Below are 21983 nucleotides of genomic sequence, written 5' to 3' on the forward strand. Positions count from 1 at the left end.
GCAGTCAGGGCCCAGTGACAACCATTCCCTGGGCAATTGCTTACATGTACAGCTTAAGAAACCCATATATCTGCTCCGGACAGTGTGAAGCAAATGGCTAAAAATGTTATGGAGGCCTTCAAGCTCATTAGACTTATACAGGAACACTGTATAACTAAAACCAATCGTCTATCTAGGCCAGTACCCTGTCTCTGATGGTGGGTCATATTAGATGTTTCAAAGGAAGCATCCACACAAAAGAGTATATAGGAACTCTGCAGAAGGCAATGATCAAATAATTGGCCTACAGGAAAAAGGTATCTTCCTAGCCCTCAGTAGTTAATGGGTGGCTTATTCCACAAAGCCTAAGTGTTATCTGTTTTCTGAAACATTCAGTTTATGGGACGATTGTTATTATTTTTATGTTGTTTTAATATTTAACTTTGGACACTCTTTATCCACATTACAGTTATTCTAAATATATGAAGGGCAGCTCATGGAAACACATGGCATTAAAAAAAGAGGTTCACTCAGAAGAAAGGAAAGAAAATGGCTTTATTTTTGGGACACTGGAGTCTTTACAGGTCACAACAGCTAATTGAGTATTACTGATTGGTTTTTGCCTTCAAAAGTCAAGACGTAAATGGACTTGAGCAATTGACCCAGACAAAGTACCATAATGGAATAGGAAGAGCCATTTACAATGAGTTGGAGTACAGAGCAAAGATAACTCTGTGATCTTTTAAGAGACCATCTGCTCTGCCAAAATCATTATGAAGCAGGTACTGTTAATGTGGTTCCTAGAAAAGGCACTTTCAGGGGCCAGGTTTGATGCAAAAGAGGGAACAGCAGGGTTGGGAACATTCCCTGGTTTCCTGTTTGTGTGCCACAAAGGGTCTGTGTTGAAGATGGATTGTTTTTGTTCAGTGTAGTAGCAGGAGATGCAGAGCCTGCCACGAGCCTCTGTAAACACCTGCTTGTGCAGATGCTCCTGTAATGGGAGAGGGTAACAAGAGCTCTAAAATTTGTGATAGAAAGCAGCATGATGTACAGGGTCCAGGGACTGGCACACCGGGATACTAGTGCAATAGGCAAGGGGCAAGAAGGGAAAGGCAAGGAGGGTGTGAGCTCATTCTGTCCAATCCTTCTTAATGGACAGATTCCATTCCCAGGTGAGATGGTCATGCTTGTCATCATCGGTGAAGAAGGATTTGTTGTGATAGGTGCCCCGAGCGAGCATGCCCTTGGGGGCCTCTTCAGTAGGTGTCAGGAATTCATACTCCTCTGGCCGTGGCCCATAACTACCAACCATGAATGTGGCTTTATCCACTAGGGGAAAAAAAACACAAGGAAAGAGCCCATCATAAGGGAAGGAAACAAAGGGAAAAGAGGCAGATACACAAAGACATAGGAACTGTGGGGTAGGTTATGTGGGGGAGCAGGCAAGGCTGGGAATAGACAGATTGAATGAAATTGCTGGAGAGAACCACCAAGGTGGATGGTGGGAGGACAATACTGCTTTCACCTTACTGGTGCGTGTGTTTTGGCAGGTTTGGGAGGATCTTTGTGGAATCCTGTATTGTGAGAATTATTTCTCCTTCCCCTTTAGCCCCAGTGTGTTAGGTGTGGGAGGGTAAGGAATGGTGCAAAGGTGACCAGGTGCTGTGTTGGGGAAGTGTGTGGGGTCTGCCTTTTGTACGGGCTTGGTTGACAGTAGTGCTCTGTGTAAGATGGGACACTGTGTGTATGAGGGGCTGGTCTTTACAAAGAAGATGTCCTGTGGAGCAGTTCTGTATGGACTCTTTTCTTTTTTGAATGTGGAAGGCTTTCTATACAATGAGAAACTCTGAAATAGGAAGTAACAGGGAAAGAGGACTCAGCATACAGTGGAAATCTCCATGGTGAGTGCTATCTAAGAGAGAGTCTATGGGTATGTGTAAGCATCACAGGGCATAGATATCCCAGCTAGCTGTAAATCAGCTGGCAGAAGTAATCTAGCCACAGAAGCATGGATGCACATGCAGGCTAATTTGCCCTTCGAAGTGTATCTACACCAGTGGTTCTCAACCTAACCCCTTGCCCCAAGGCACCCCATGGAAACTGCCAATTCTCTTTGACTACAGAAAAATAATAGAGCAATTCTTCTGTTGCAAAGAACTCAGAAAGACCATGTCAGGTCAGAATGTTTTCAATACTGTGGATTCCCATTTAAAATCTCTGGGTTTATTTTACGAATCATGCAGGTGTTTGCATAGCACCCTGTGGCACCCTTGAAAAGCACTTGCAGCACCTCAGGGTGCTGTGGCACACTGGTTGAAAATCACTAGATTTAGGTCTACAGTATACTGCACCCTGCAGAGCAGACTAAACCTATATGTGAAAGGCTCAGTGTAGGCTGAGAACCTCTGAAAGGGGCACTTTCACTTGGGGTATCACTACATAAGATGGGAGAAGCCATGGGCAGGAATGGGAGCTGGTGTGGGTGAATGGTATGTGTGGGAGGGAAGGGTATCCTCTCTCACTCACCTTTCACGCCCGTTCGGTAGGTGTGCTGTACATATTTCAATCCAGACACAATGTCCCTATTCACCTGCAAGAGAAAAGCATCAGGAATGAGTCAAAAGAGGAGGATCTGGTTCACTCTCACTGCTTTCCACCCTTCAATCATACACAGACTGCTCCTGTCCCTGCTCCCACCTTGATGGACATGGTATGACAGGCCTTCAGGTATAGCATGGAGCAGACATAGGCATGACATTTCTCAGGAGCAGACAAATGAAATCCCTTACAACCTAGATATTTATGACTGTCTAATGTAATTTGTATTTTGGGTTTCTTTCTCCTCCTCAAGCTCCCCATATACTGAGATGTATTAATGAGTCTCTCAGGATGGACTAAAGAGGGAATGGCTGAATGAAAGAGAAGCCTAAGGCTCACAGTTGAAAATTCCTATGCTAGATGGGTAGAGTCATCCTGGGTGGAGTCATCCTATGGCCTATGCCTAAGGCACACAGTTGAAAATTCCTATGTTAGCGGAGTAAAGTCATTCCTAGGCAGCTGGGTAGAGTCATCCATTCAGCACAAAGAGACAGGGAACATCAAGGCCAGACCAGTTGAGCTTATTTCATCTCTACAGTCACTATATAGGGATGACAACCTCATCTGCAAAGTGCGGTGGATAGATGGTTTAGGTATGTAATCAGCTGCCGTAAACAGTGTCCTAGTAATCTGTCCTCAGTATTCCCACATAGTGTCACAGCTTGATGGCATTACCTTCTTCTCCACTCCTTAACACACTTTCTTACTGAAGTGTTACTAAAACTGAAAAGCACATAGAGGGCTCCTGCCATGCCCCGTGGAATGAGCATGCTGCTCCTAAAAAGTGATGCAGATCTTTACCAGCAATGGGAACAAAGGAATTAAGATAATTCCTGTATAAAAGGATTGAAGGGCATGTTTCCTAGTATAAAAAAGGCCTAGATGTGACTCTGGAACATAGCTATGTCTAGGACTGGGTCAGCAGAGTTGTGTGAACTAGTGGAAAACTCTTCCATGTGCCTTCCCATGAGGACTTTCAGTGTTCCATTCCAGGTGATTTAACATCCCTCAGATAGTGCTTTTCTGCCCAAACCAGCTATGTTTTAAATAAAAGCCAGCCAAGATGACCATTTCACACCAAATGACACCTTTTCCTTTGAACAAGACCCATTTTCAATTTTTGCTTTGTTTTTCATGGGTTTCTTTTTTTTTTTTTTTTTTTGGCAAAACAGCCTATTTTGGAGGATGCAAGACAATGCAGGAAATCTCAGATGTTGCATAATTTTGTCTTTCACAGCCAACAGTTCTCTCCTGTCTAGATGGCCCAGAAAGTCAGAAAGTGACACTAACCAGATCAGCTACACAAGATTTCATGGGGAGCTTTCTCCTTCCTCACTCTGGAATGTGTAGATTCAAAATTTGGTTTGAGGCCCAAAAGCTTGAGCAAAATTCAGAGCTACTGGATTTTACCTCAGATTATACCTGGGCCATTTGGAAGCATGAATATTAACTGGCTTCCATACTGCCTCCAATTCTCTGCTCCTCTTTTCAAGTTTATACAAAAAGGTTTGCAAACTCTTTGGTGCAAGTTATAATGATACCCAACACGAGGCATGTTTAACATGTGTCAGAGGTTCACTGAAGACATTTTGTTCAGCTTTAGTTATCTGATGGGCTGCTCATGACTGCAACCAGCATTGATGGCATTTCCAGCTGCTCCACTCCTGAACATACTTTCTTACTGAAGCAAGGGAAATCAACAATCTGTGAGGGAAAACAAACTTACTTTGAAGTGGATCTTAACTCTGTATTCAACTCCTTCCTTTAATACAAAGTTCTCTTTCTTGAGTGCCACAAGGTCCCCTGTAAAAAAAAGAAGAAGTATCAAGACATACCATGGAGAGAAGAGGCTAGATCAGGGGCAGACAATTATTTTAGGTGGAGGGCCACTTAACGAGTTTTGGTGAACTGTCAAGGGCTGCATGGGTAGCCCCGCCCCTTGACAGTTGCTCCACCCCCTGGTCGCCTTCTTGGGACCTGAAGTCCCACCCCTAACTCCTGACCTTTGCCACCAGAAGTCCCTCCCATTGCTTCCTGGAAATACCCCTTTTGGGAGGGGGGCTGCCATCTTAGAACCAGAAAAAAACCAAATCATACACTAGAAGTCAAACACCTATTATAATGTATTTTAATTTTATTACAAAAAATATTTTTGTCATGATTTGTGCTTGCATAGTCATACCTTCCATCATTTTTACAGAAGCATACTAACAAAATGTATGCACACATGTATATGCAAAAATCAGTACTGTGTGCATGCTTTCTGGAGTGTGTGTGTGTGTGTGTGTGTGTGTGTGTGTGTGTGTGTGCACGCGCGCGTGCATACAAATACCTGTTCATCTGCATGTTTGTATATATACATAGTGTACACATGTGCTTACTGCAATAAATTTAGAGTTCATCAGGTACTCAGATGCAGCATCTACATTAGATGGAAGCTCTTTCACACATACAAGGCCCCAGCTTTCAGTAAGGGATGAAGACAGGGCAAGTTTTGGAGAAGGCTGCAATATATGTGAGCGTAAACAGCTTTGTAGGGTTGAGCGAGCGCTGCATATTTTAGTTAAACAGGAAGCAACTATGTTGCACTAGGCCTGCCTTCTTCCTAATGAAAAGCCCATATAAGGTGAAGCATGACTCTCTCATCCTGCCCCAGGAAGCCAGAACTAGAGTATTGCTTGATTCTATAGTTTCAAAAGAGCCTGTTACATTTAACGTATACTGACACCCTAAGCCAATGGAAGCAACTCAGATGGAAAGCAGAGCTAACTCTTTCCTGTTATTTAAGGGACTCCAAGCGCATGTCTACTCACCTCTGCGCCATAACAAGGAGCACACAGAGAAGAATGGCCTGCCTTTTTTTTTTGTGCGCTACACTGCAGGAGGAAATAATGGGGGGGTGGAGATAAGGCACTGGGTGTCCACCAGTAAGCATTCCTGAGAGAGAGTGTATTGGCAAATACACAGTATCAGACTAGGAAGGCTATGCTCCATGCATTTTGTGGCATGATGTGCACAGAACAGGCATGCCGTGTTTCACTGCCTTGCTCCCAACCACAGTCCTTTGACTATGCAGATGGGCACTAAGACTCGGTGTTCTGAGAACTCTCCAAGCCCTTCTGCAGGCTGTCTGAAGCTGGAGACCCTGGCACGTGCCTTCATTACTCCTTACCTTTTTTTTGTTATACATTAAATCAGAAACATGGCCCAGAGTCTCCCTAGGGACTACTCCCCAAGGATTCACCTTGCCTTCCCCAGAGCCAACTTCAAATAGGAAACATGGACCAGAATTATCCCTAGGCTTTAAGTCTGGGCTGGAGCTCCGATTGTTCTCACACAGGACAAGAAACACCTTCACTTACCAGTCAGGTCCATTGTGATTGGCCCCGGAGCACAGCTGCATACTAGAGTTAGTCGGGTGACTACTACATTGGGAGCTGTTGGGTCTGAAGGATCAAAATGAAGAGGACAGTCAGTTTATAAAACCAGAGTTTAAGCGGGAAGACATAACTAAGGAAATCTAGAAGTACCTTCCTATGGCAAGACTGCCCTGTCAGAGGCACTGGAAAACAACTGGCTCCTCTTATGCTATCAATCTATAATCTTCATCCGTGACCCTAAAAGACTCTTTCCTAGAAAAGATCCTTCTGTTCCAGGACACTCCCATAGCAAGACACAATGCAGGTATACAACTGATATGCTAACCTCCTGAAAAGAGTCCTGCTTTGGAGATATGCCTGTCACCATAAATCCCTTCCCCAACAGGAACTTTGCTGGTCATAAACACGCATGAGTCACAAGCCTCTGCCCCATCTGAGTTACTGCTACCCAAAGACCAATGTTATAGACCTCATCTCCAGCTGAGTCCCTGGACCCCGGTCAGGCACATATCTCCTAGTTTGTTCCCACCCCTCAGCACAAGCAGTGTGAAATCTGCCAATATCGGATTCTTCTTCATTAGGGGCCATCTCAACCCCTCCCTACAACACCACAGCCGTAACTGTGGAGTGTCTATGTACTGTGATGCCTCTCTGAGCCTACCCTCAGATCTATCAGTCATCTGACCCCAGCACTCTTTCCCACCTAGGCAGGGGGTTGGACTCGATGATCTGTTGAGGTCCCTTCTGACCCTAGCATCTATGAATCTAGATCATACCTGCCACCACAGGCCCGTCTCCCAGCAGGGATTTCTTGTACTTAGCAAGACTTTCATCATCCTTGTCCAGCTCCTGCAGTTCCTGAAGTGTTTTCTGGGGTGGGGGCTTGTAATTCAGTTTGTCATCTAGTTCATCATCATCTTCCTCCACATGTGGCTCTGGGGTTTTCTCAGTCATGATCACCTGTCTGAGAGCGTGGGGAGACAGTCCATCACTGGGAGTACAAAGCAACTTGGGTATAGTCTAGGCTATAATTGTTCTGGAGAGCTATTGGTTCAGCGTCCAGGCACAGCACTGAGCAATGATCTTGCATTAAAAGCTGCTGCCACATACAAAGCATAGAGGCAGTGCTGTAGCAACAAAGTTTGGGCACCCAGGGCAAAGCCTGTGGCGGCAGCCCACCCTTGCCCGCACAGAGCCCCGCACATGCTCCTCCACCCCATGCTTGCCCAGGATTGCATGCAGCAACAGGAGCTGCCCTTCCCCCACCCCTGCACCCCACCCCTCCCCCACACAAGCTGCTCACAGCTCTGTCCCATACCCCACCCCAGCTGGGCAGTGCCTGTTGGCCCCCCCTCACTTTGGTACCTTGGACTTTCGCCCGGCTCGCCCCCTCCCCACTCCTTGCTAGGGCACCGCATAGAGCAAAATAACTACCACCAAGGGGAAGGTCTTACTTTCCTGCCTGAATGGGTTATAAATAATACTGAGAAACAAACACAGCATTTTATGAACAACATTTTATGAGCGAATTTATATATTAAACAAAATATATAAAGTCTCTTTGCTCAAAAAATGAATTCTACTCAGTCCTGTTGCAGATGTCCCAAAGTTTCTCTGCTGCACACCCCTGAAAATAGTTCACTTCGCGCACTAATCTGGTCCACATCCTGCACAGGAAGGAAGCATGTGGCATGTTCCTATGACAACATTTGTCCCAGCTGCAGAATTGCTCTAAGTAGTGGGGACTCAGAAGCGAGAGTTCTCGAAAGGAGAGGAAGTAAGAATTGAATCTGGTGCAGAGTATTCTCAGCACAAGCTTAGACAGGAGCTCCTCACTCTCTGAGAACAAGAAACATGCCTGGTGGCTTCACAAAGAGGCATAGAGAGAGACAAAGCAAAGGATTGAGAGAGGACAGGTAAATAAGTGGATGGGTGGTCAGAGGAGGGAATGAGTGGAGTCAGTAGGACACATGTTCCCAACCCACAGGCCACAGCCCAGTACTGGGCCGCAAAGGGTTGGCTGCCAGTCCGCAGGAGGGTTGGCTGCCAGACCGGAAGTCCAGAAATGACCGGCTTACTGAGGACCAGCAGCCAACCCCTTTTTCTACTAAGTATAAAAACAAGTTGACTGCCGGTCCACGGTATGCTGGTCACTTCCGATCTACTGTATGCTGGTCCGTGGGTTGCCAGTCCGTGGAGTAAAAAGGTTGGGAGAGAAGGATGAGTTTGTCAGGCAAGTAGATAAGAATGTAAGATCTTTCTTAGTGAATCAAATTACTCTCTTACCCTATTTGTCAGTGACCAAATTCTGATGCTTCATGGCAGGTTAAAAAACCCAACCACTGGGTCAAATAAAATTCTGGCCAAATCCTCTCTCACCGTATGTCAGTTGCCCTTGATTTGTTCTAAATATTCTGGCTATTCATTTTAACAACCAATTATTCATTCTTCTGTCATGAAAGAGCATAAAGAAGAGTGACTGATATATTTTCATTTTCTTTTTTCTTATTTAAAAATTCTCTCAGCCCCTCTAAATCTTCTCCTCTCTAAGTGAGCAACCGCAACGTTTGCCCATTCTCAACTTGACGGTTTGAGTCAGCCATAACCGTGGTGAGATGGAAGGATAAATTCCAGGCACATGATGTCGATAAAAGAATTTGGTGGGCACAGGGAACAGCTAAAAGGGCTTATAAGTAGAGGGACAGGAAGATCCATAGAATCATAGAAAATTAGGGTTTGAAAGGATCTCTGGAGGTCATCTAGGCCAACTGCTTGCTCAAAGCAGGACCATCCCCAACTAGATTCAAATGTGTACTGTAATGTATGATGCATGTGATATATGGCTGCATAACAATTAAGCCTGGGAAGCTAGGATAGAGTTAGTATGAGGGTGTCACCAAAGAGAAAACCATAGATAAACTCAAAGCCTAAGAGACAGGTCTAAGTGCAGCTGTGCTTATTTACACTATGGGCACATCTACAAATGATGCTATGCTGCTGTAGTGATGTACACAGCGTCCACAGGTGTCTACATGTGACCAGCAGCTACTTCACCATAGTGGTGCACCCCGCTGTTACAGTGTGCCACTATGACAAAGTAGCTTCTAAAAATAACTCTTACACTGCATGTATGGCATAGCACAGGCAGTTACTGTGCCATGCTTTAGTACTTCCTTCTGGAACTACTAAAGCATGGCTCAGTAACTATGTCACCATAGGGCAACATGTATATGTGCCCTATATGTAGTATATTTATACTTTATGTAGTATATGCAGTCTGGAAGGGTCCCTGCATTCTATGGGGAAAGAAACCTCAGACTGTCCTCACAAAAAGGGAAATCAAGGACTGTGCCAGGATACTGTGAGGAAAGAAATGTTTAATCCTCTAGTTTCAGCATGAACAGCACCTCATAAAACCCTAAACATTTTTATTATCTCTCTTATAACTTGCCCAAATCCAGATGCAAAAGATCATGAAGATGAGCTGTGGTGGCCACAATAGTTTTTGACACACAGTTCTTGCTGCCAATTTGGGCCATTTCAACTCTAATACCCTTTCCCTCATCATGACCCTTCACATTCTGACACTTTACACTGCTTCCACCCCAGAATATCGTTGCCTGGCCACCTCATCCCTCCACAGGAGATTTATGATTTATAATAAGGGGAATGGCAGAAAGAGGAAATGAAAAAGACAATGACTAAGGCATAATGAAAGGAGATGGCAAGTAGATCATCCATCTTTGAATGCTTTGGTTGCTTCCGTTCCCTTTCTCTCACTTCATGAACAGAACAAAAATTATCCCTCAGTAGCAGTGAAAAGGGCTCCCTATCTGGGGAGCCCTTATGAAACCTCTAAGAAATCAACAAAACCATTGGGGAGCTGGAATAGCAGACTGGGTCACTCTAATAATGAGTCAAAGTGATAAAGCACCAGCTAGATCCCATGTAATAGATAATATTCTAGCTCACGTGTGTGCCTACCTACTGGACAGATCAGGTGAGACCCAAATCTATGTGTTCTCCAGGTACTGTGGGCCTATATGTTCTCCAGGTACTCTGCAAGCCTCCCAAGGTCTTTAGTGAGAACAGGGCTGACTTTCTGTTCGCATATGTGCATATGCTCATTCACCCCAGCCACCTATAGAACAGATCACATCAAAGGTCTCATACGGAACTGCTCCCTCTGACTTGTGTGGTGTTGTGTATGTGTGTGTCCATCCATGCAAGCCCTGCTGGGTGAGGCCCAGTGCAATAAAATATAAAAGTCACAGATCCACCCAAATCCAGCAGGTCATTGAGCTAACATGGTTGAAACATGCCAATTTCTATAACACACAGCACACAGGAGAGTCATAGTGCCCAGCACACAAGGCTGTTATTGTGTCCAGCTGCTTTGGACTCCCCAGCCAACTTGCAGATGACCCAAATTACTTTGGACTATCCAGGTCAATTGTAGATGACCCATTTACAATTGAATTACCGAGATCAGGGGTTTTCAACCAGGGGTATGAATAACCCCTGGGGGTACTTGTGATGGCCTCAGGGATACTCGGCAGTGGGTGCCATCGCTGGTACTGCCGCTCATCTCTGTCACCCCCCCTCAACTTATCAACTGGCTGCTAGGGACCCCCCCCCCCAATCACCAATCAGTTGCTGGGGGACACCCCACACACACTCATCTAACTGCTGGGGAACTCCTGCCTTCTCAACCAGCCACTGGGGATACAATGACCCAAAAAGGTTGAAAACACCTGGACTAAATCAGTGGTGCCCAAACTTTTCAACACAGGCCAGATGGCCAATGCCAGGTCCATCCATGGGCCAGGTACAGCTGGTGGGCTGAATCCAGTGTGCAGAGCAGGCAAGGCCTAGCCTTGATCGGTCTACGTGGCAACAACCCAGCCCTGATCTGGCTATGCACAGGAACAGAGGGAGAGTTGCTATTTTGCCAGTGGGGAAAGGGTAATAGTAATATTAATTGCAACCACTTCCCTGCTGCTACCTGACCCCATGACTCTACGAACCAGATTTGGCCTCCAGGCCAGGGGTTGAGCAGCCCTGCACTAGGTCAGTACCTCATGCCTAAGGATCCATAACAAGATATTTTAACTGCTCCATCACTGCAGCCCTGAAACTCAGGACTCAGGGTTATATTGTCCATAAAGTAAATGTAGTTAATCCAAGGAAATTTAGCCCGGCAATATTTTAAAAAGAAATTAAAGACAATTTGTTCTGCCATTAACAATTTCTCTTACTTTGTCCATTTTCATAGTTTCTAGGGTCAGAAGGGACCTGAGTAGGTCATCTAGTCCAACCCCCTGCCATGGGCAGGAAAGAGTACTGGGATCCAACAAGCCCAGCAAGGTGTACATCCAGAAGTCCTTCTACCCTTCTTACCCCCCACTCTTCCCTTTCCCTCAGCACTTTTCTCTTTAAGGGCTCTAGATTTCAGACCGTTGCCAATGAGGCTTTGGTGCTTTCTCTTGAAAGGAAAAAAAAAAAGCAGGACAGCATTAGGGGGCCCCTGACGGAAAGAGACGACTTCAAAACAGAAAGTGAAAAAGTGCCCTTTTATTCGGTGTACCAACTAACTGTCACCCCTAATTAGCAGTTTTGCCAGGGGCTGACCAGGCTGTGACGTCTGAGGCTCCCCTCCTGCGGTGCTCTGTAAAGCATGCAGGGAAGTACGCTGAGCAGACGCAGTAAGTAAAAAAAAAAAAAAACCGCTGCCCTTGTGGTTCGCTGTGCTGCATTGGTTTCTGTTCCAGGGATTCAGGGGGTTGCAGGAACACCATTTTCCAAACTCTTCTCAAGAACAAAACATTCACTTAAAAACAAACTGCTGGACTTGTCTAACATGATTGAAAGGGAGCGGTCAAGGGAATGGAATGAAATTTTCCATGACAAAGAGTATAATACGCCCTTAGCCAAGCCCACTTCTCCAGGGCTGGAAGGTAAAAATATACCACTGCCTGAGCAGACTTTTGGGGAATGCCTGGCAGTACCAGGGATCCTGGAGACAGCCCCGCTTGGCCTCTGCCCCTTCCTAAGGATTCGCCAGCCTTGCTGACCCTGCCATGTAAGCTGAGCTCACCCTGCAGAGCCACTTCTCCCTTCTCATTGCTGCACCCTAACTTCCCCTCCAGGTACAACCAAGGCCACTCCCGCTGCATTTCTTTCACATTCCTCATGTCCCCTCCTCCACAAAAAACAGACACACTCATGCTTGGTAATAGAGTGGAAAGGCTCTTTTTCCCTCTCTCCCTCCCCAAGCCCACCCCACATTGAGTTGAACTCGTACTCACTGGTTAGCGTCTGCGCCTGGGGTCCCTCTCCGCTCTCAGCTCTCAGCTTTGAGCTTTGGCAGTTAGAGCAGGAAGGAAGTTGATAAAAAAAATATGAAAAAAAAACCCCCAGCCATCCGACTTAAAGAGGAAGTTTTGAGCTGCAGCGGTGCAGAGGTTATCTGGATTCTGTATCTTGATCAACAGACTCTGAGCAGCACCCTTCCCCATGAATTTTGTGTGTGTGCATCTCTATGTGAGCCCATGTCTTTGAATGGGTTTTTGTCTATTACTTTGCACCTTCGTGTAAGAATGCATGGTCATGGATGTGGGAATATAGCTGCCTATGCTACATCGTTTTTTGCATGTTTGCGGGTGGGCAGGCATTTGTATTGCCACCCTGCCCTGGTTTTCCTCTCCCATTAGCTTTATGCTAAGGTGACAACAGTGGTTTCAGAAATTATTCCTGATTTTGATTAATTTAAATGAGATGAGAATCAGGCTGTGTGCGCAGATCTGGCAGCATGTCTGTAGTTATCTGCCTGTGGGGTGGGGTGAGAAAGTGAGGAGAGGGAGGAAGAGACTGCCTTACTCAGGCACCTTGTCTTGCCTGTATTAAGACTGCATTTAGCTTTCAACTTAAAACATGGCACAAATCTCTAACCTAAGCTTGGTCTCTCACAGCATCTATTTCAAGCACAAACTACATCAAAAAGAGTAGCATTTAATTTTCAAGGGCCCTTTCCCACGCTTTAGAGACATTGCTTTTCAGTGATTTAAATGATTTCATGTGATGATTTCCTCTCTGAAATTTCAACAGAGAATTTACATTTTAGTTTCAACACAGATGCATTTAATTGTTTACAGTCATACATATGCTTTACATTTCCTTTTTTGCATGAAGGATTTTAAAAATGTGTTAGAGGTATGGCTCTCAGGGATGGTCTATGCATACATTTTCCTACCTCAGTGTGGGAAGCTGGTTTAGATCCTCTCTCAAGACCCCGTCCAGGGCTACAGTTCTATGATTCCAACTGTGCATATAGGAATTGTGCATTCCTATATGCATGATTTAAATTCCAACCTCATACTTTTCCAACTACAAATGTCACATTACAGAAATTACTGCTGCAGATGCCTCACCATTTTTTATCTTGCTGCGGTTAATGAGACAGGAGACCAGCATACCAGCTCCAGGTGCCAACTTGGGGAGGGACACAGAAACAGCAACTACTGCCACTGCTCTCCTGGACACTGTGGCTAGGGACAGACATTACACATAAACCAATTTAAGTGATCAGAAACTGGTTTAAACCTGTATCAGAAGGTAAGTTCAGTGCATATAAACCAGTTTCAAAATGGCCAAAATCAGCTTGGGATAATCCTGGTTGAAAATAGTATCAGAGTTAACTGATTGAGCTCAAACCAGTTTATGCAACTTGTGTCCCAAACCCCTTCCTGGTTTAAGTTAAACCAGAGTCCCCCAGCATGCTCTCTGGGCTGTGTTCTCTGCTTCAGCAGAGCAGGGCTGACCCTGACTCTCTGCTCCCTAACCAGAACAGGGACAAGCAGGGGTGGGGGCCTAGCCAAACACTGGCCCCAGAACAGAGCAGGAGAGAGATTAATTCCCTGCCCCCTCCCATCCCACCAGCATGACCTGCGTGTCTTGACTGGACTGGCTGCTCCAGTGGCAGAGCTCTGCCCAGCCCCGAGCAGAGGCCTGGAGTGAACTGGCCAGGGAGGGGGTTGAATTCCCCCTCTCCCTGTCCTGCAGACCTGACCTAGGGTCTGCTGGGTGCTCACCCCTCACTGCTGCAGTGGCACAGTTGTGGCCAGATGCCAGCCGACACTGTTCCCTCAGGCAGGGGGGAGGGAGGAGAGTTATTCCCCCCTCTGCCTGCTCTACCCTTGGAGGACCACAGGGGGTCTGCCTGCTGTGACCACCACTGCCACCACTTGCTCCCCCTGCGGGGCAAGCAGCAGGATAAGCCCTTTCCCTGCCCCCTGGCCAGATGCCAGAGGGAGGGGAATAACTGTCCTCCTTGTCCCCTCACCTAAGGGCAGCAGCCCCTGTCCTGGTATCTGGGGAGTATGAGCCTCTTCCCAGCAGAGGGGCCACAAGCAGGGGTCACAGCTACCACAGACTACACAGGGATGGCAGCAGCACTAGGGCTCAGAGGGAGCCGTAACCCCCCAAACTCTCCTAGCACCACTGTCACTCACACCGTGCAGTCCATGGCAGTATGCCCCCCCACCCCCACCCCACACACACACACACACCAGGAAGAGGCTCACACTCCAGGACACCAGGACAGAGGCTGCAGCCCCCATCAGGGTTGCTTTCCCCTCACCACTCCAGTGGCAGGGGCAGAGGCAGGGCCAGAGGCCACCCAGCATGAAGCACGGGAGCAGCAAGGGGGAGCAAACCTGATGGGGCTGTAGCCCCTGTCACAGTGTCACGGAGCTTGAGCCTATTCCCAGTGGGGGGCATGCTGCAGGCGGGGAAAGCTACCACAAACCATACATGGCAAGCAGTGGTGATGCTAGTGGGGCTTGGGGGACTATGGTTAATGCCCCCCTGCCCCCCACCCCACGCAATCCATGGTGGCTCTGACCCCTGCCTGCGGCCCCCCCACCAGGAACAGGCTCACACTCCCCAGACACCAGGACAGGGGCTGATGCCCCATCAGGGCCCTGCCCCCTCACAACTCCAGTGGCAGGGTCAGGGGCCCACCCACAGGCCAGCAAGCAGGGCTCCTTAGGCAAGGGGGAAGGGAGGGGAGTTAATCCCCCCTCCCTCCGGCATCTGGCATAGGGGCGAGAGGGTGCTTATCCCACCACTCTCCCCATACAGGGAGTGAGCAGCAGTGGTGATCAGGACAGGCAGACCCCACTGCAGTCCTCTGGGGGCAGAGGGGGGAATAACACCCTTACCTGCCCCACCCCCCAATTCAGTACAGAATCTAACTCCATAGGAGATGCGTAGGGATGGCACAAGGCAGGTGGGGGGGCACATGCCCCCACTGACAGGGCCGTCCCCACCGCTCACCAGCTCCGCTGCCGCTGACTTCTGCAGGTGCCTCCCCAGACTTAGGATGCACAAGTCACCCATGTCTAAAGTTGTGTATGTGGATGTAAAGCAAGGGAGGGGAAAAGTCCAGCCCACAGGCTAGATCAGGCCTGTGGCAGGCTCCATTTCTCAATGCCCACGTCACTGTGGCCAGTTTCCATGGAGACCCCAGGAGTGGCAGACCTGTGACAACACAGGTCCAGGGCTTCCACAGAGACCAGCCCCAGCTCCAGGGCTCGGCTTTTGTGGCCCTGATAGCGTGGTCCAGATCTGGGGCGGAACTGCAATCTGCTGCCTGCACAACTGGGGTAGTGATATGCAGGCAGTGGATCATAACTCTGCCCCAGCTACAGACCATGCTGACACCATTGCAAGATCCTAGCCCAAGCTTTGGAGCAGCACCCCGTCCAGCTGCGCACCCTGCCAGCCTCCATGAAAACCCTGGCCCCACACTGTCATGGTGTTGCAGCTACTGGGGTCTCCATGGAAACTAGCTGTAGTGATATGGAGAGGGGCTGTTGGGAAATGCAATCCAGCTGCTAGCCAGATCTGCCATTTTGCCCACCCATGATATAAAGACATGCTAGTTGAAGTTATTTTGTATGTCCAGGTCTTGGTTCCAGATTTCCTTGAATTTTAGTGACTGTGTGGATAGATGATGTACCTGAGAAAATTTAACTCATAGTAGTTTTCAAACTTCCTACATTCACAGAAACCTCCCATATCACTTCTATCACAGAACCCCTACTCCCAGCCAGGTCCCCAGACCTAGCACAGAAGCAGCGCCCCCCCACGCACACACCCACCTTCCCACACCCAGGGCCCAGGTATAATTTCTTTCAGCCAGTACAAACTTGTAAGGTGGGCGCCCACCCACACATACACACTCCCACATACATAAAATCTCATGAATAATGAAAGAAAAAAAATTATTTTAATTCTGAAATTACATTCTACATTGCTGACTATTTTGTAATTTTTTGGCTGTTGGTCCTAATAATGGCATTATCCAGTTGATGTTTTAATTTTTTTTGTTCTAATGGACCAACATGGCTACAAACATTTTATAAATAAACCACTTCACTTTAAAGCTTTATTTGTCTGGCCTTTTTCATTGCAAAATCATGAATTATCTCCCCAAAGTCAATTTCTCTTACAAGTTCACACTCAATAGACAAAATAGCAAGATGGCTTAACTGCTCTTGTCCCTCAGTAAAACGCCTACAGTTTTTGATGAGTGCTAGTTGCTAAATCTTCTTTCAGCTTCCACTACAGGCACTAGTAGTGTGCAAAAAATCCGTATGACTATGCACACTGCACTGAAAATTAGTTGCAGTTGTTTTTTCTAATCTCATTTAATAAAATAAGTGGGGGGTGTTCATACTCTTTTCCAAAAGTAGATTTCAAGATTTTTTTCAGATGCAACATTTCACAAGGAAAATTCTCAGAAAGATCTGTAGGATACCTGTGAAGTAGACATTTAGAAGCTTTGTTCGGTTCCTCAGGCTCTAGTGTCACATATTTTAGGACTGAATGGAATATAAATCAAATGTTATTGGTTGCTTTGAATATGCGCTCTAATCCATAGATAACAAAGTTGCATCAAAAACATTCCTTCTGAATAAAGATTCTGGATCATTTTCAGAGATGGTAGAACGTGATTCCTCAGCTGTGTCATTATGACATCTTTTCTGCTTCTGGCCTCTCTTCTTTGGTAACTCTGGCAAAATTCCCATGCCTTCTGCTACAAGACATGCTTCCTGTAGAATTTAGGGCCACTGATCTCCAAGTTGTTTTACTTCTTCAATAATATCAGCAATGAGAGCTGCCTCTGATTCAAGAGCGATTCCCCTGACTTGTAAAATCTTGTTTCTGTCATCAATACTTGTAAGAACTTTGTACCAGAAGCTAGCCAACAAAAGGCATGAAAATGAGCTGACCTACCTTTTCAGTGCTTCCAGTTGTGATTGAGCTTTGTGTGTCAAATTTAATTCAAGAGCACATTCCAGTGCTTCCAGAATAGCTGGAAGATGCCCAGTGAGGGGATGGATAGCATCAGCACGTGCACCCCAGCATGTCTCTGACAGCGAGTGGAGTGAGCAGTGAATCTTATCTGTTATAATCTTCCACCTCACAGAGCTAGCACTGAACACCACAAAATGTTGCTGCACGCAACCAAAAAAAAGTTAATGTTTCAGTACATGCTGCTGCAGCATTAACTCTTACAAGATTTAGTGAATGGGAAGCACAAGGAGAATACACATCAACTTCATTTTTGGACATAATGCAGGCCTGAACACCTTTTATTTTCCCTGACATATTAGAGCCATTATCAAAACCTTGACCTTTACAATCATCGAGAGGAATGTTATGGCACTTCAAACTGGCAATTAGCATTTCAGCTATCTGCTCTCCATTTTCTAAATAAAAGTCGATAAACTAAAAAACCCTTTCTTTAATGTTAAATGTACCAGTATTTTTGTTGTGAACTACAGATTGGATTATCAACACATGTTGTTCTTGGTGAGAGACATCATGGGCAGCATCACCTATGATAGAATAATAAATGATCTTTTCTCTCTCTGCAAGGACGGCCTTCTGCACACTCTTACCACATAATTCAGTAAACTCATTCTGACTCTCCCATGAGAGATAATGAGCCCGTCCTTGCATCGTTTTGCCCTCTATTTGCTTCTGTTTGACTTTGGCCCAATGGTCACGAGTGATGCTGTCAGACTGCGTGGGTCACCTATCAGATTATTATCCCCTTGGGATGCTAAACCTCTTGAAGCAAGATACAAGGTAACGTCCAACAGTTTTCCCAGTATTTCTTTCCATCTTGTTGCTTCTCTTAATAGTTGTTTTTGAACAGCACTGTCCACTCCACGTTCACCTGACAGTGACTGCTGTAATTTCTTCCACTGGCAGTAGCAAGTTTTATGTTCGATGCTCTTTTCTTATTCGGGAAGTTTATTATATAGCTTTTGGCATTTTGTCACATTTGGTGAATACCCTTCACTTTTTGCCAGCATTCTGCATGGTTTTTGTCTCCTGTCAGAAAATAACCAACATGGAAAACAATACAGCGCCTGATTGGGTAGCACTCCAAACAAGCCAGTCTCTTGGTAGCTGTTCTCCATTGGAAGTCTTACACTTGAGAAGAAGTTCAGGATACTTATGCCCACCAACATCTTTTGGAATTGCCTTTGCTAGCTCCCACATTTCTTCAAAAGTCAGGACACCAGATAGGACAATTTTTTGGCAGACAGAATCTGTTATCAGTTCAGGCCACAAGCCTGGGCCTTTGAAGAACCCTCAATCAGATTGTGTAGTACTACTCTCTCCTGTGTTTTGTAAGCCTTCTTCTGAATGTAGTGGTGCTAAAGGTGATATTACCTGACTACCTTTCAAAAGCATTAGATTGGAGTCACATGATGCATTTGGCAGCTTTTCTTCATCATCAGTTGCCACAGACACAGTCTTTGTATTAAAATCATTTCCATCTTGCTTTTGTTCATCTGCTTTCCTAGTTAGAGTATTGCCTGAGCCAGACTGGAGAAAGGCCTTGTCTGTTTTGAAAAACTGGAGGATTGATTGGTGTCTTTTAGCTTCTTTTAGTTCCCTTAGTTTTACCTCCTTAGGTTTCTGGCTCCCTAATTTGTATTTATAGCCAGGCATGGCGGGGGGGGGGGGGGGGGGGGGGGAGAGAGAGAGAAAGAAATGTCCTTTCCTTCCAGGCACTAACCCTATCCCCGTTTCAGTTCTTCTCTGTGCAATGTTTAGACCACCAGGCCTAACTCATTGCTCCCTTTTGGGTTTTAAATCCTACCAGCAACACTGTGGCTGCCACTGTCCCTGGGCTCAATGACCCTGGTTATTTGGTGCTTTGTCCTGCCCCTCTCCATCCCTGTGCACAAGGGACTCTGGGACTTGTAGTTCTTGAGAGAGCAAGTCACATAGGGAAGCAGAGACTCCTCCTTTGCAGAAACCCCTCCGTCTCTCAAAGGAGGAGTCCTAGAATGAGCTGCACAAGCACGCTCTCTCTGCTCTACTGGCCAGAAACTCCCTTGTTCTGATTCTCGATGGGCTCCAGCAAATCTCACAGTGGAGACCCCATATAGCCCCCCATAACTTTCCATATAGATCCTCAAGCATGGCCTACAATTTACTCTTTGTTTTTTTTCCTCATGGTAATAAGGTTGCAGCCTAGGCTAGGCCTCTCTGGATCTCCGGGCCCTGGTCAAATGTACCCTTCTCTCCCCGCCCCCCACCAATGCTTGGGCTCGGCCCACACCCTCACACACATAATATACAATGTACAAGAGTAAGACTTTATTTTGAGTTATTATGTAATCGCCTCTGTGAATAACAAAAACACGTAGATCAGAACAAAAAATATTTTCTGAAATAAAATTAAAATATGTTACAGTAGGTGTTTAATTTTTAGTATGATTTGCTTGTTAAAATGATATCTTCTGAAAGATATTAAATGCACAGCTTTCAACAGCTCACCAAAACTTGTTAAGTGGCCGCCAGCCAAAATAATTGCCCACTTGTGCTCCAAGGTAGTTTGGTTCTGAATAACTTTTTTTTGGTGGCATGGGGAGGAAGGAGGGTACATATACTAAATACTCTGCGTGCATATGTGCATGCTTGTATTTTTAAGTGGGTATGTGTACATATCAAGACATACATATGCAAATGTGTATAGACATGCACTTTAGTTTTAAAGATAGGTCTGAATGCTGTACATAATACACTGTGTGCTCAGGCATGAGTTTGTGCATAGGGGGTGTGTGTGAGAGAGAGAGAGAGAGAGAAAAAAAAATAGTCTAGGGCAACAGATCCCACACCTTTTGACCCAAGGGACCACTATCTTCCCCCATTATTTGCAACAGTTATGCAACCTTATCACCAACTTCTTAACTGAAAACCTTACAAAGACAAATAAATGAACATGAGATCCTAGTTCTGTAAAATAACCACAAATGCTTCCCATGGCCTTGCTGACCACCAGTGGCCCTCAGCCCACAGTTTGGGAACCACAGACCAAGGAGATGATGCACAAACTGGGACTTGAAGGACCTACATTCTATTCCCATGTTGACTTAATCTTGATTCTGTCACTTCATCTCTCTGTGCCTCAGTTTCCTCATCTCTGCAAGGAGTAATGTCTTTCCTGGTTTGTAATACGCTTTGGGTTCTACAGCTGGGCAGAGTTACCTATGCCAATTAGACCTAGCTGGAGAAACACAATTCCATTCCTTCATTTCTTGGAGGACTCTGAGATTTGGTCTCATTTCAATTCAGTCATTATAGGTGAATGAACAGGACAGAAAAACCACGACAGATAGAGCCTGTTCTTCTGGAATCTCATCAAAACAGCATGTGAAGTTTAAATGATGTGCTTAGCTGGAAAATATCACTGTATCCTATATAGTTACTTCACCTCGACTATGAAGCAGCATCACAATACTGCAACATAGCGGCAGTAGTGATCTGACTTCCAAATGTCAATATCTGAATTCAGTTTGGATAAGTATTCAGAAGTTTGAAAGTCCAAGTTCATCCAGACTTTGGCATGTGAATATGTGCATAACTATGGTTGTTTGTCATATTTTGGTTCTGCATGGAAACCATGGGGCAGGTGACTAGCTAAAAAGGGTTGGGGGTAGTGTGGGGGACAGGGTGCTCATGGGGTAGGCCGGAAGCACAGCACACAGCATGGGGTTGATGGGATTCCTGACCCAAGTCCCTCCCAAAGGCTCCAGAAGCCATATGTTTCCAGAATCCATTCAGATCAGTGGGCTTGCAGGTGTTTTTTAGGTCAGGAGTCTGAGTCCCTGAGGAAATGTGACTGGACAGTCTGTCTCTCCAGATATTTGCAGAAGAGATTTCCCTGAAGGATGAAGAGAAGATTGGAGATGTAATGCTTGTGTAAGCAGCTTTCAGGCCAGCTAAAGAGCTAATCGTATAACTCTTGACCTCAGCTCAAAAGCCAGGAAGGAATACGCATGTGTCCTGCTAGCAGCTACTCTCACCTACTGGGTTGGGGGAGCCTGTTTAGGTGAAGTTAAAGAGGAGCCTAAACAGAGAATGAGGGCTAGGAGGCATAACAGGAGGCTGAGCAGGGAAAGATCAGGGTTTTGGGGGGCAGGGAAGGGAAAGGTTCAGAAGGCAAAAGGTTGATCCACAGCAAAGACTGTCTGATAAGGGGGAGAGGGATCAGGACAGAGATCCAGGAAAGACCTCAGAGGACTGTTTAATTGGTCAGGGGGCAGTGGGAGAGAGTATCTGTGAGGAGACAGGGCTCTGGGTAGGGACAGAAAGGTGGGGCCATTTTAGAGATGGGTTCTGGCTTTGCCACATGTATATAGGGGTCCCAAGGTCCAAAGCAGAGAACAAATTAATGCTATACCTAAATTTCAATCCACCATTCTTCTCCCCAGCTGTAATTGAAATGAGCAATGATGTTGTGCAGGGCCATGTTTTAGGGTGGTCCCCGAGACACAAAAAAGGAAATGGGTTATTTTATAACTTCTAAGAAAACTGGTGGTTGCAGAATATCAGCTCACAAGAAGTGTAAAGAAATGTCAAGCTTCTGGGCATAAAATAGATCATTCAGTGGAGATATTTGGGAGGAATTTGTCAATCCAGTCCTCAGCGAGC

At 46.0% G+C, this 21983-nt stretch overlaps 1 protein-coding gene across 2 annotated transcripts in view; it reads right to left on the reverse strand.

The window, feature by feature from the left end:
• Nucleotides 1–516: 516 nt before the first annotated feature.
• ARHGDIB (Rho GDP dissociation inhibitor beta) overlaps nucleotides 517–21983 on the reverse strand; it is a 56483-nt gene continuing 35016 nt past the window's right edge. Inside the window, exons 1-6 of one of the 2 annotated variants that reach the window (XM_090042799.1) lie at nucleotides 12266–12409; nucleotides 6734–6921; nucleotides 5940–6023; nucleotides 4304–4380; nucleotides 2506–2569; nucleotides 517–1308 (exon numbers count right to left, since the gene is read on the reverse strand). In XM_090042799.1, coding sequence (XP_089898925.1) covers nucleotides 1109–1308; nucleotides 2506–2569; nucleotides 4304–4380; nucleotides 5940–6023; nucleotides 6734–6911 — 603 coding nt within the window. In that variant the 5' untranslated portion in view covers nucleotides 6912–6921; nucleotides 12266–12409 and the 3' untranslated portion in view covers nucleotides 517–1108. Of the gene's footprint in view, nucleotides 1309–2505; nucleotides 2570–4303; nucleotides 4381–5939; nucleotides 6024–6733; nucleotides 6922–12265; nucleotides 12410–21983 lie in introns of those variants that run through there. The other variant, XM_090042801.1, reaches the window with a different exon arrangement.

Source organism: Crocodylus siamensis, chromosome 4, assembly GCF_052110815.1.
Source record: "Crocodylus siamensis isolate JL-2025a chromosome 4, ASM5211081v1, whole genome shotgun sequence".
NCBI lineage: Eukaryota > Metazoa > Chordata > Crocodylia > Crocodylidae > Crocodylus > Crocodylus siamensis.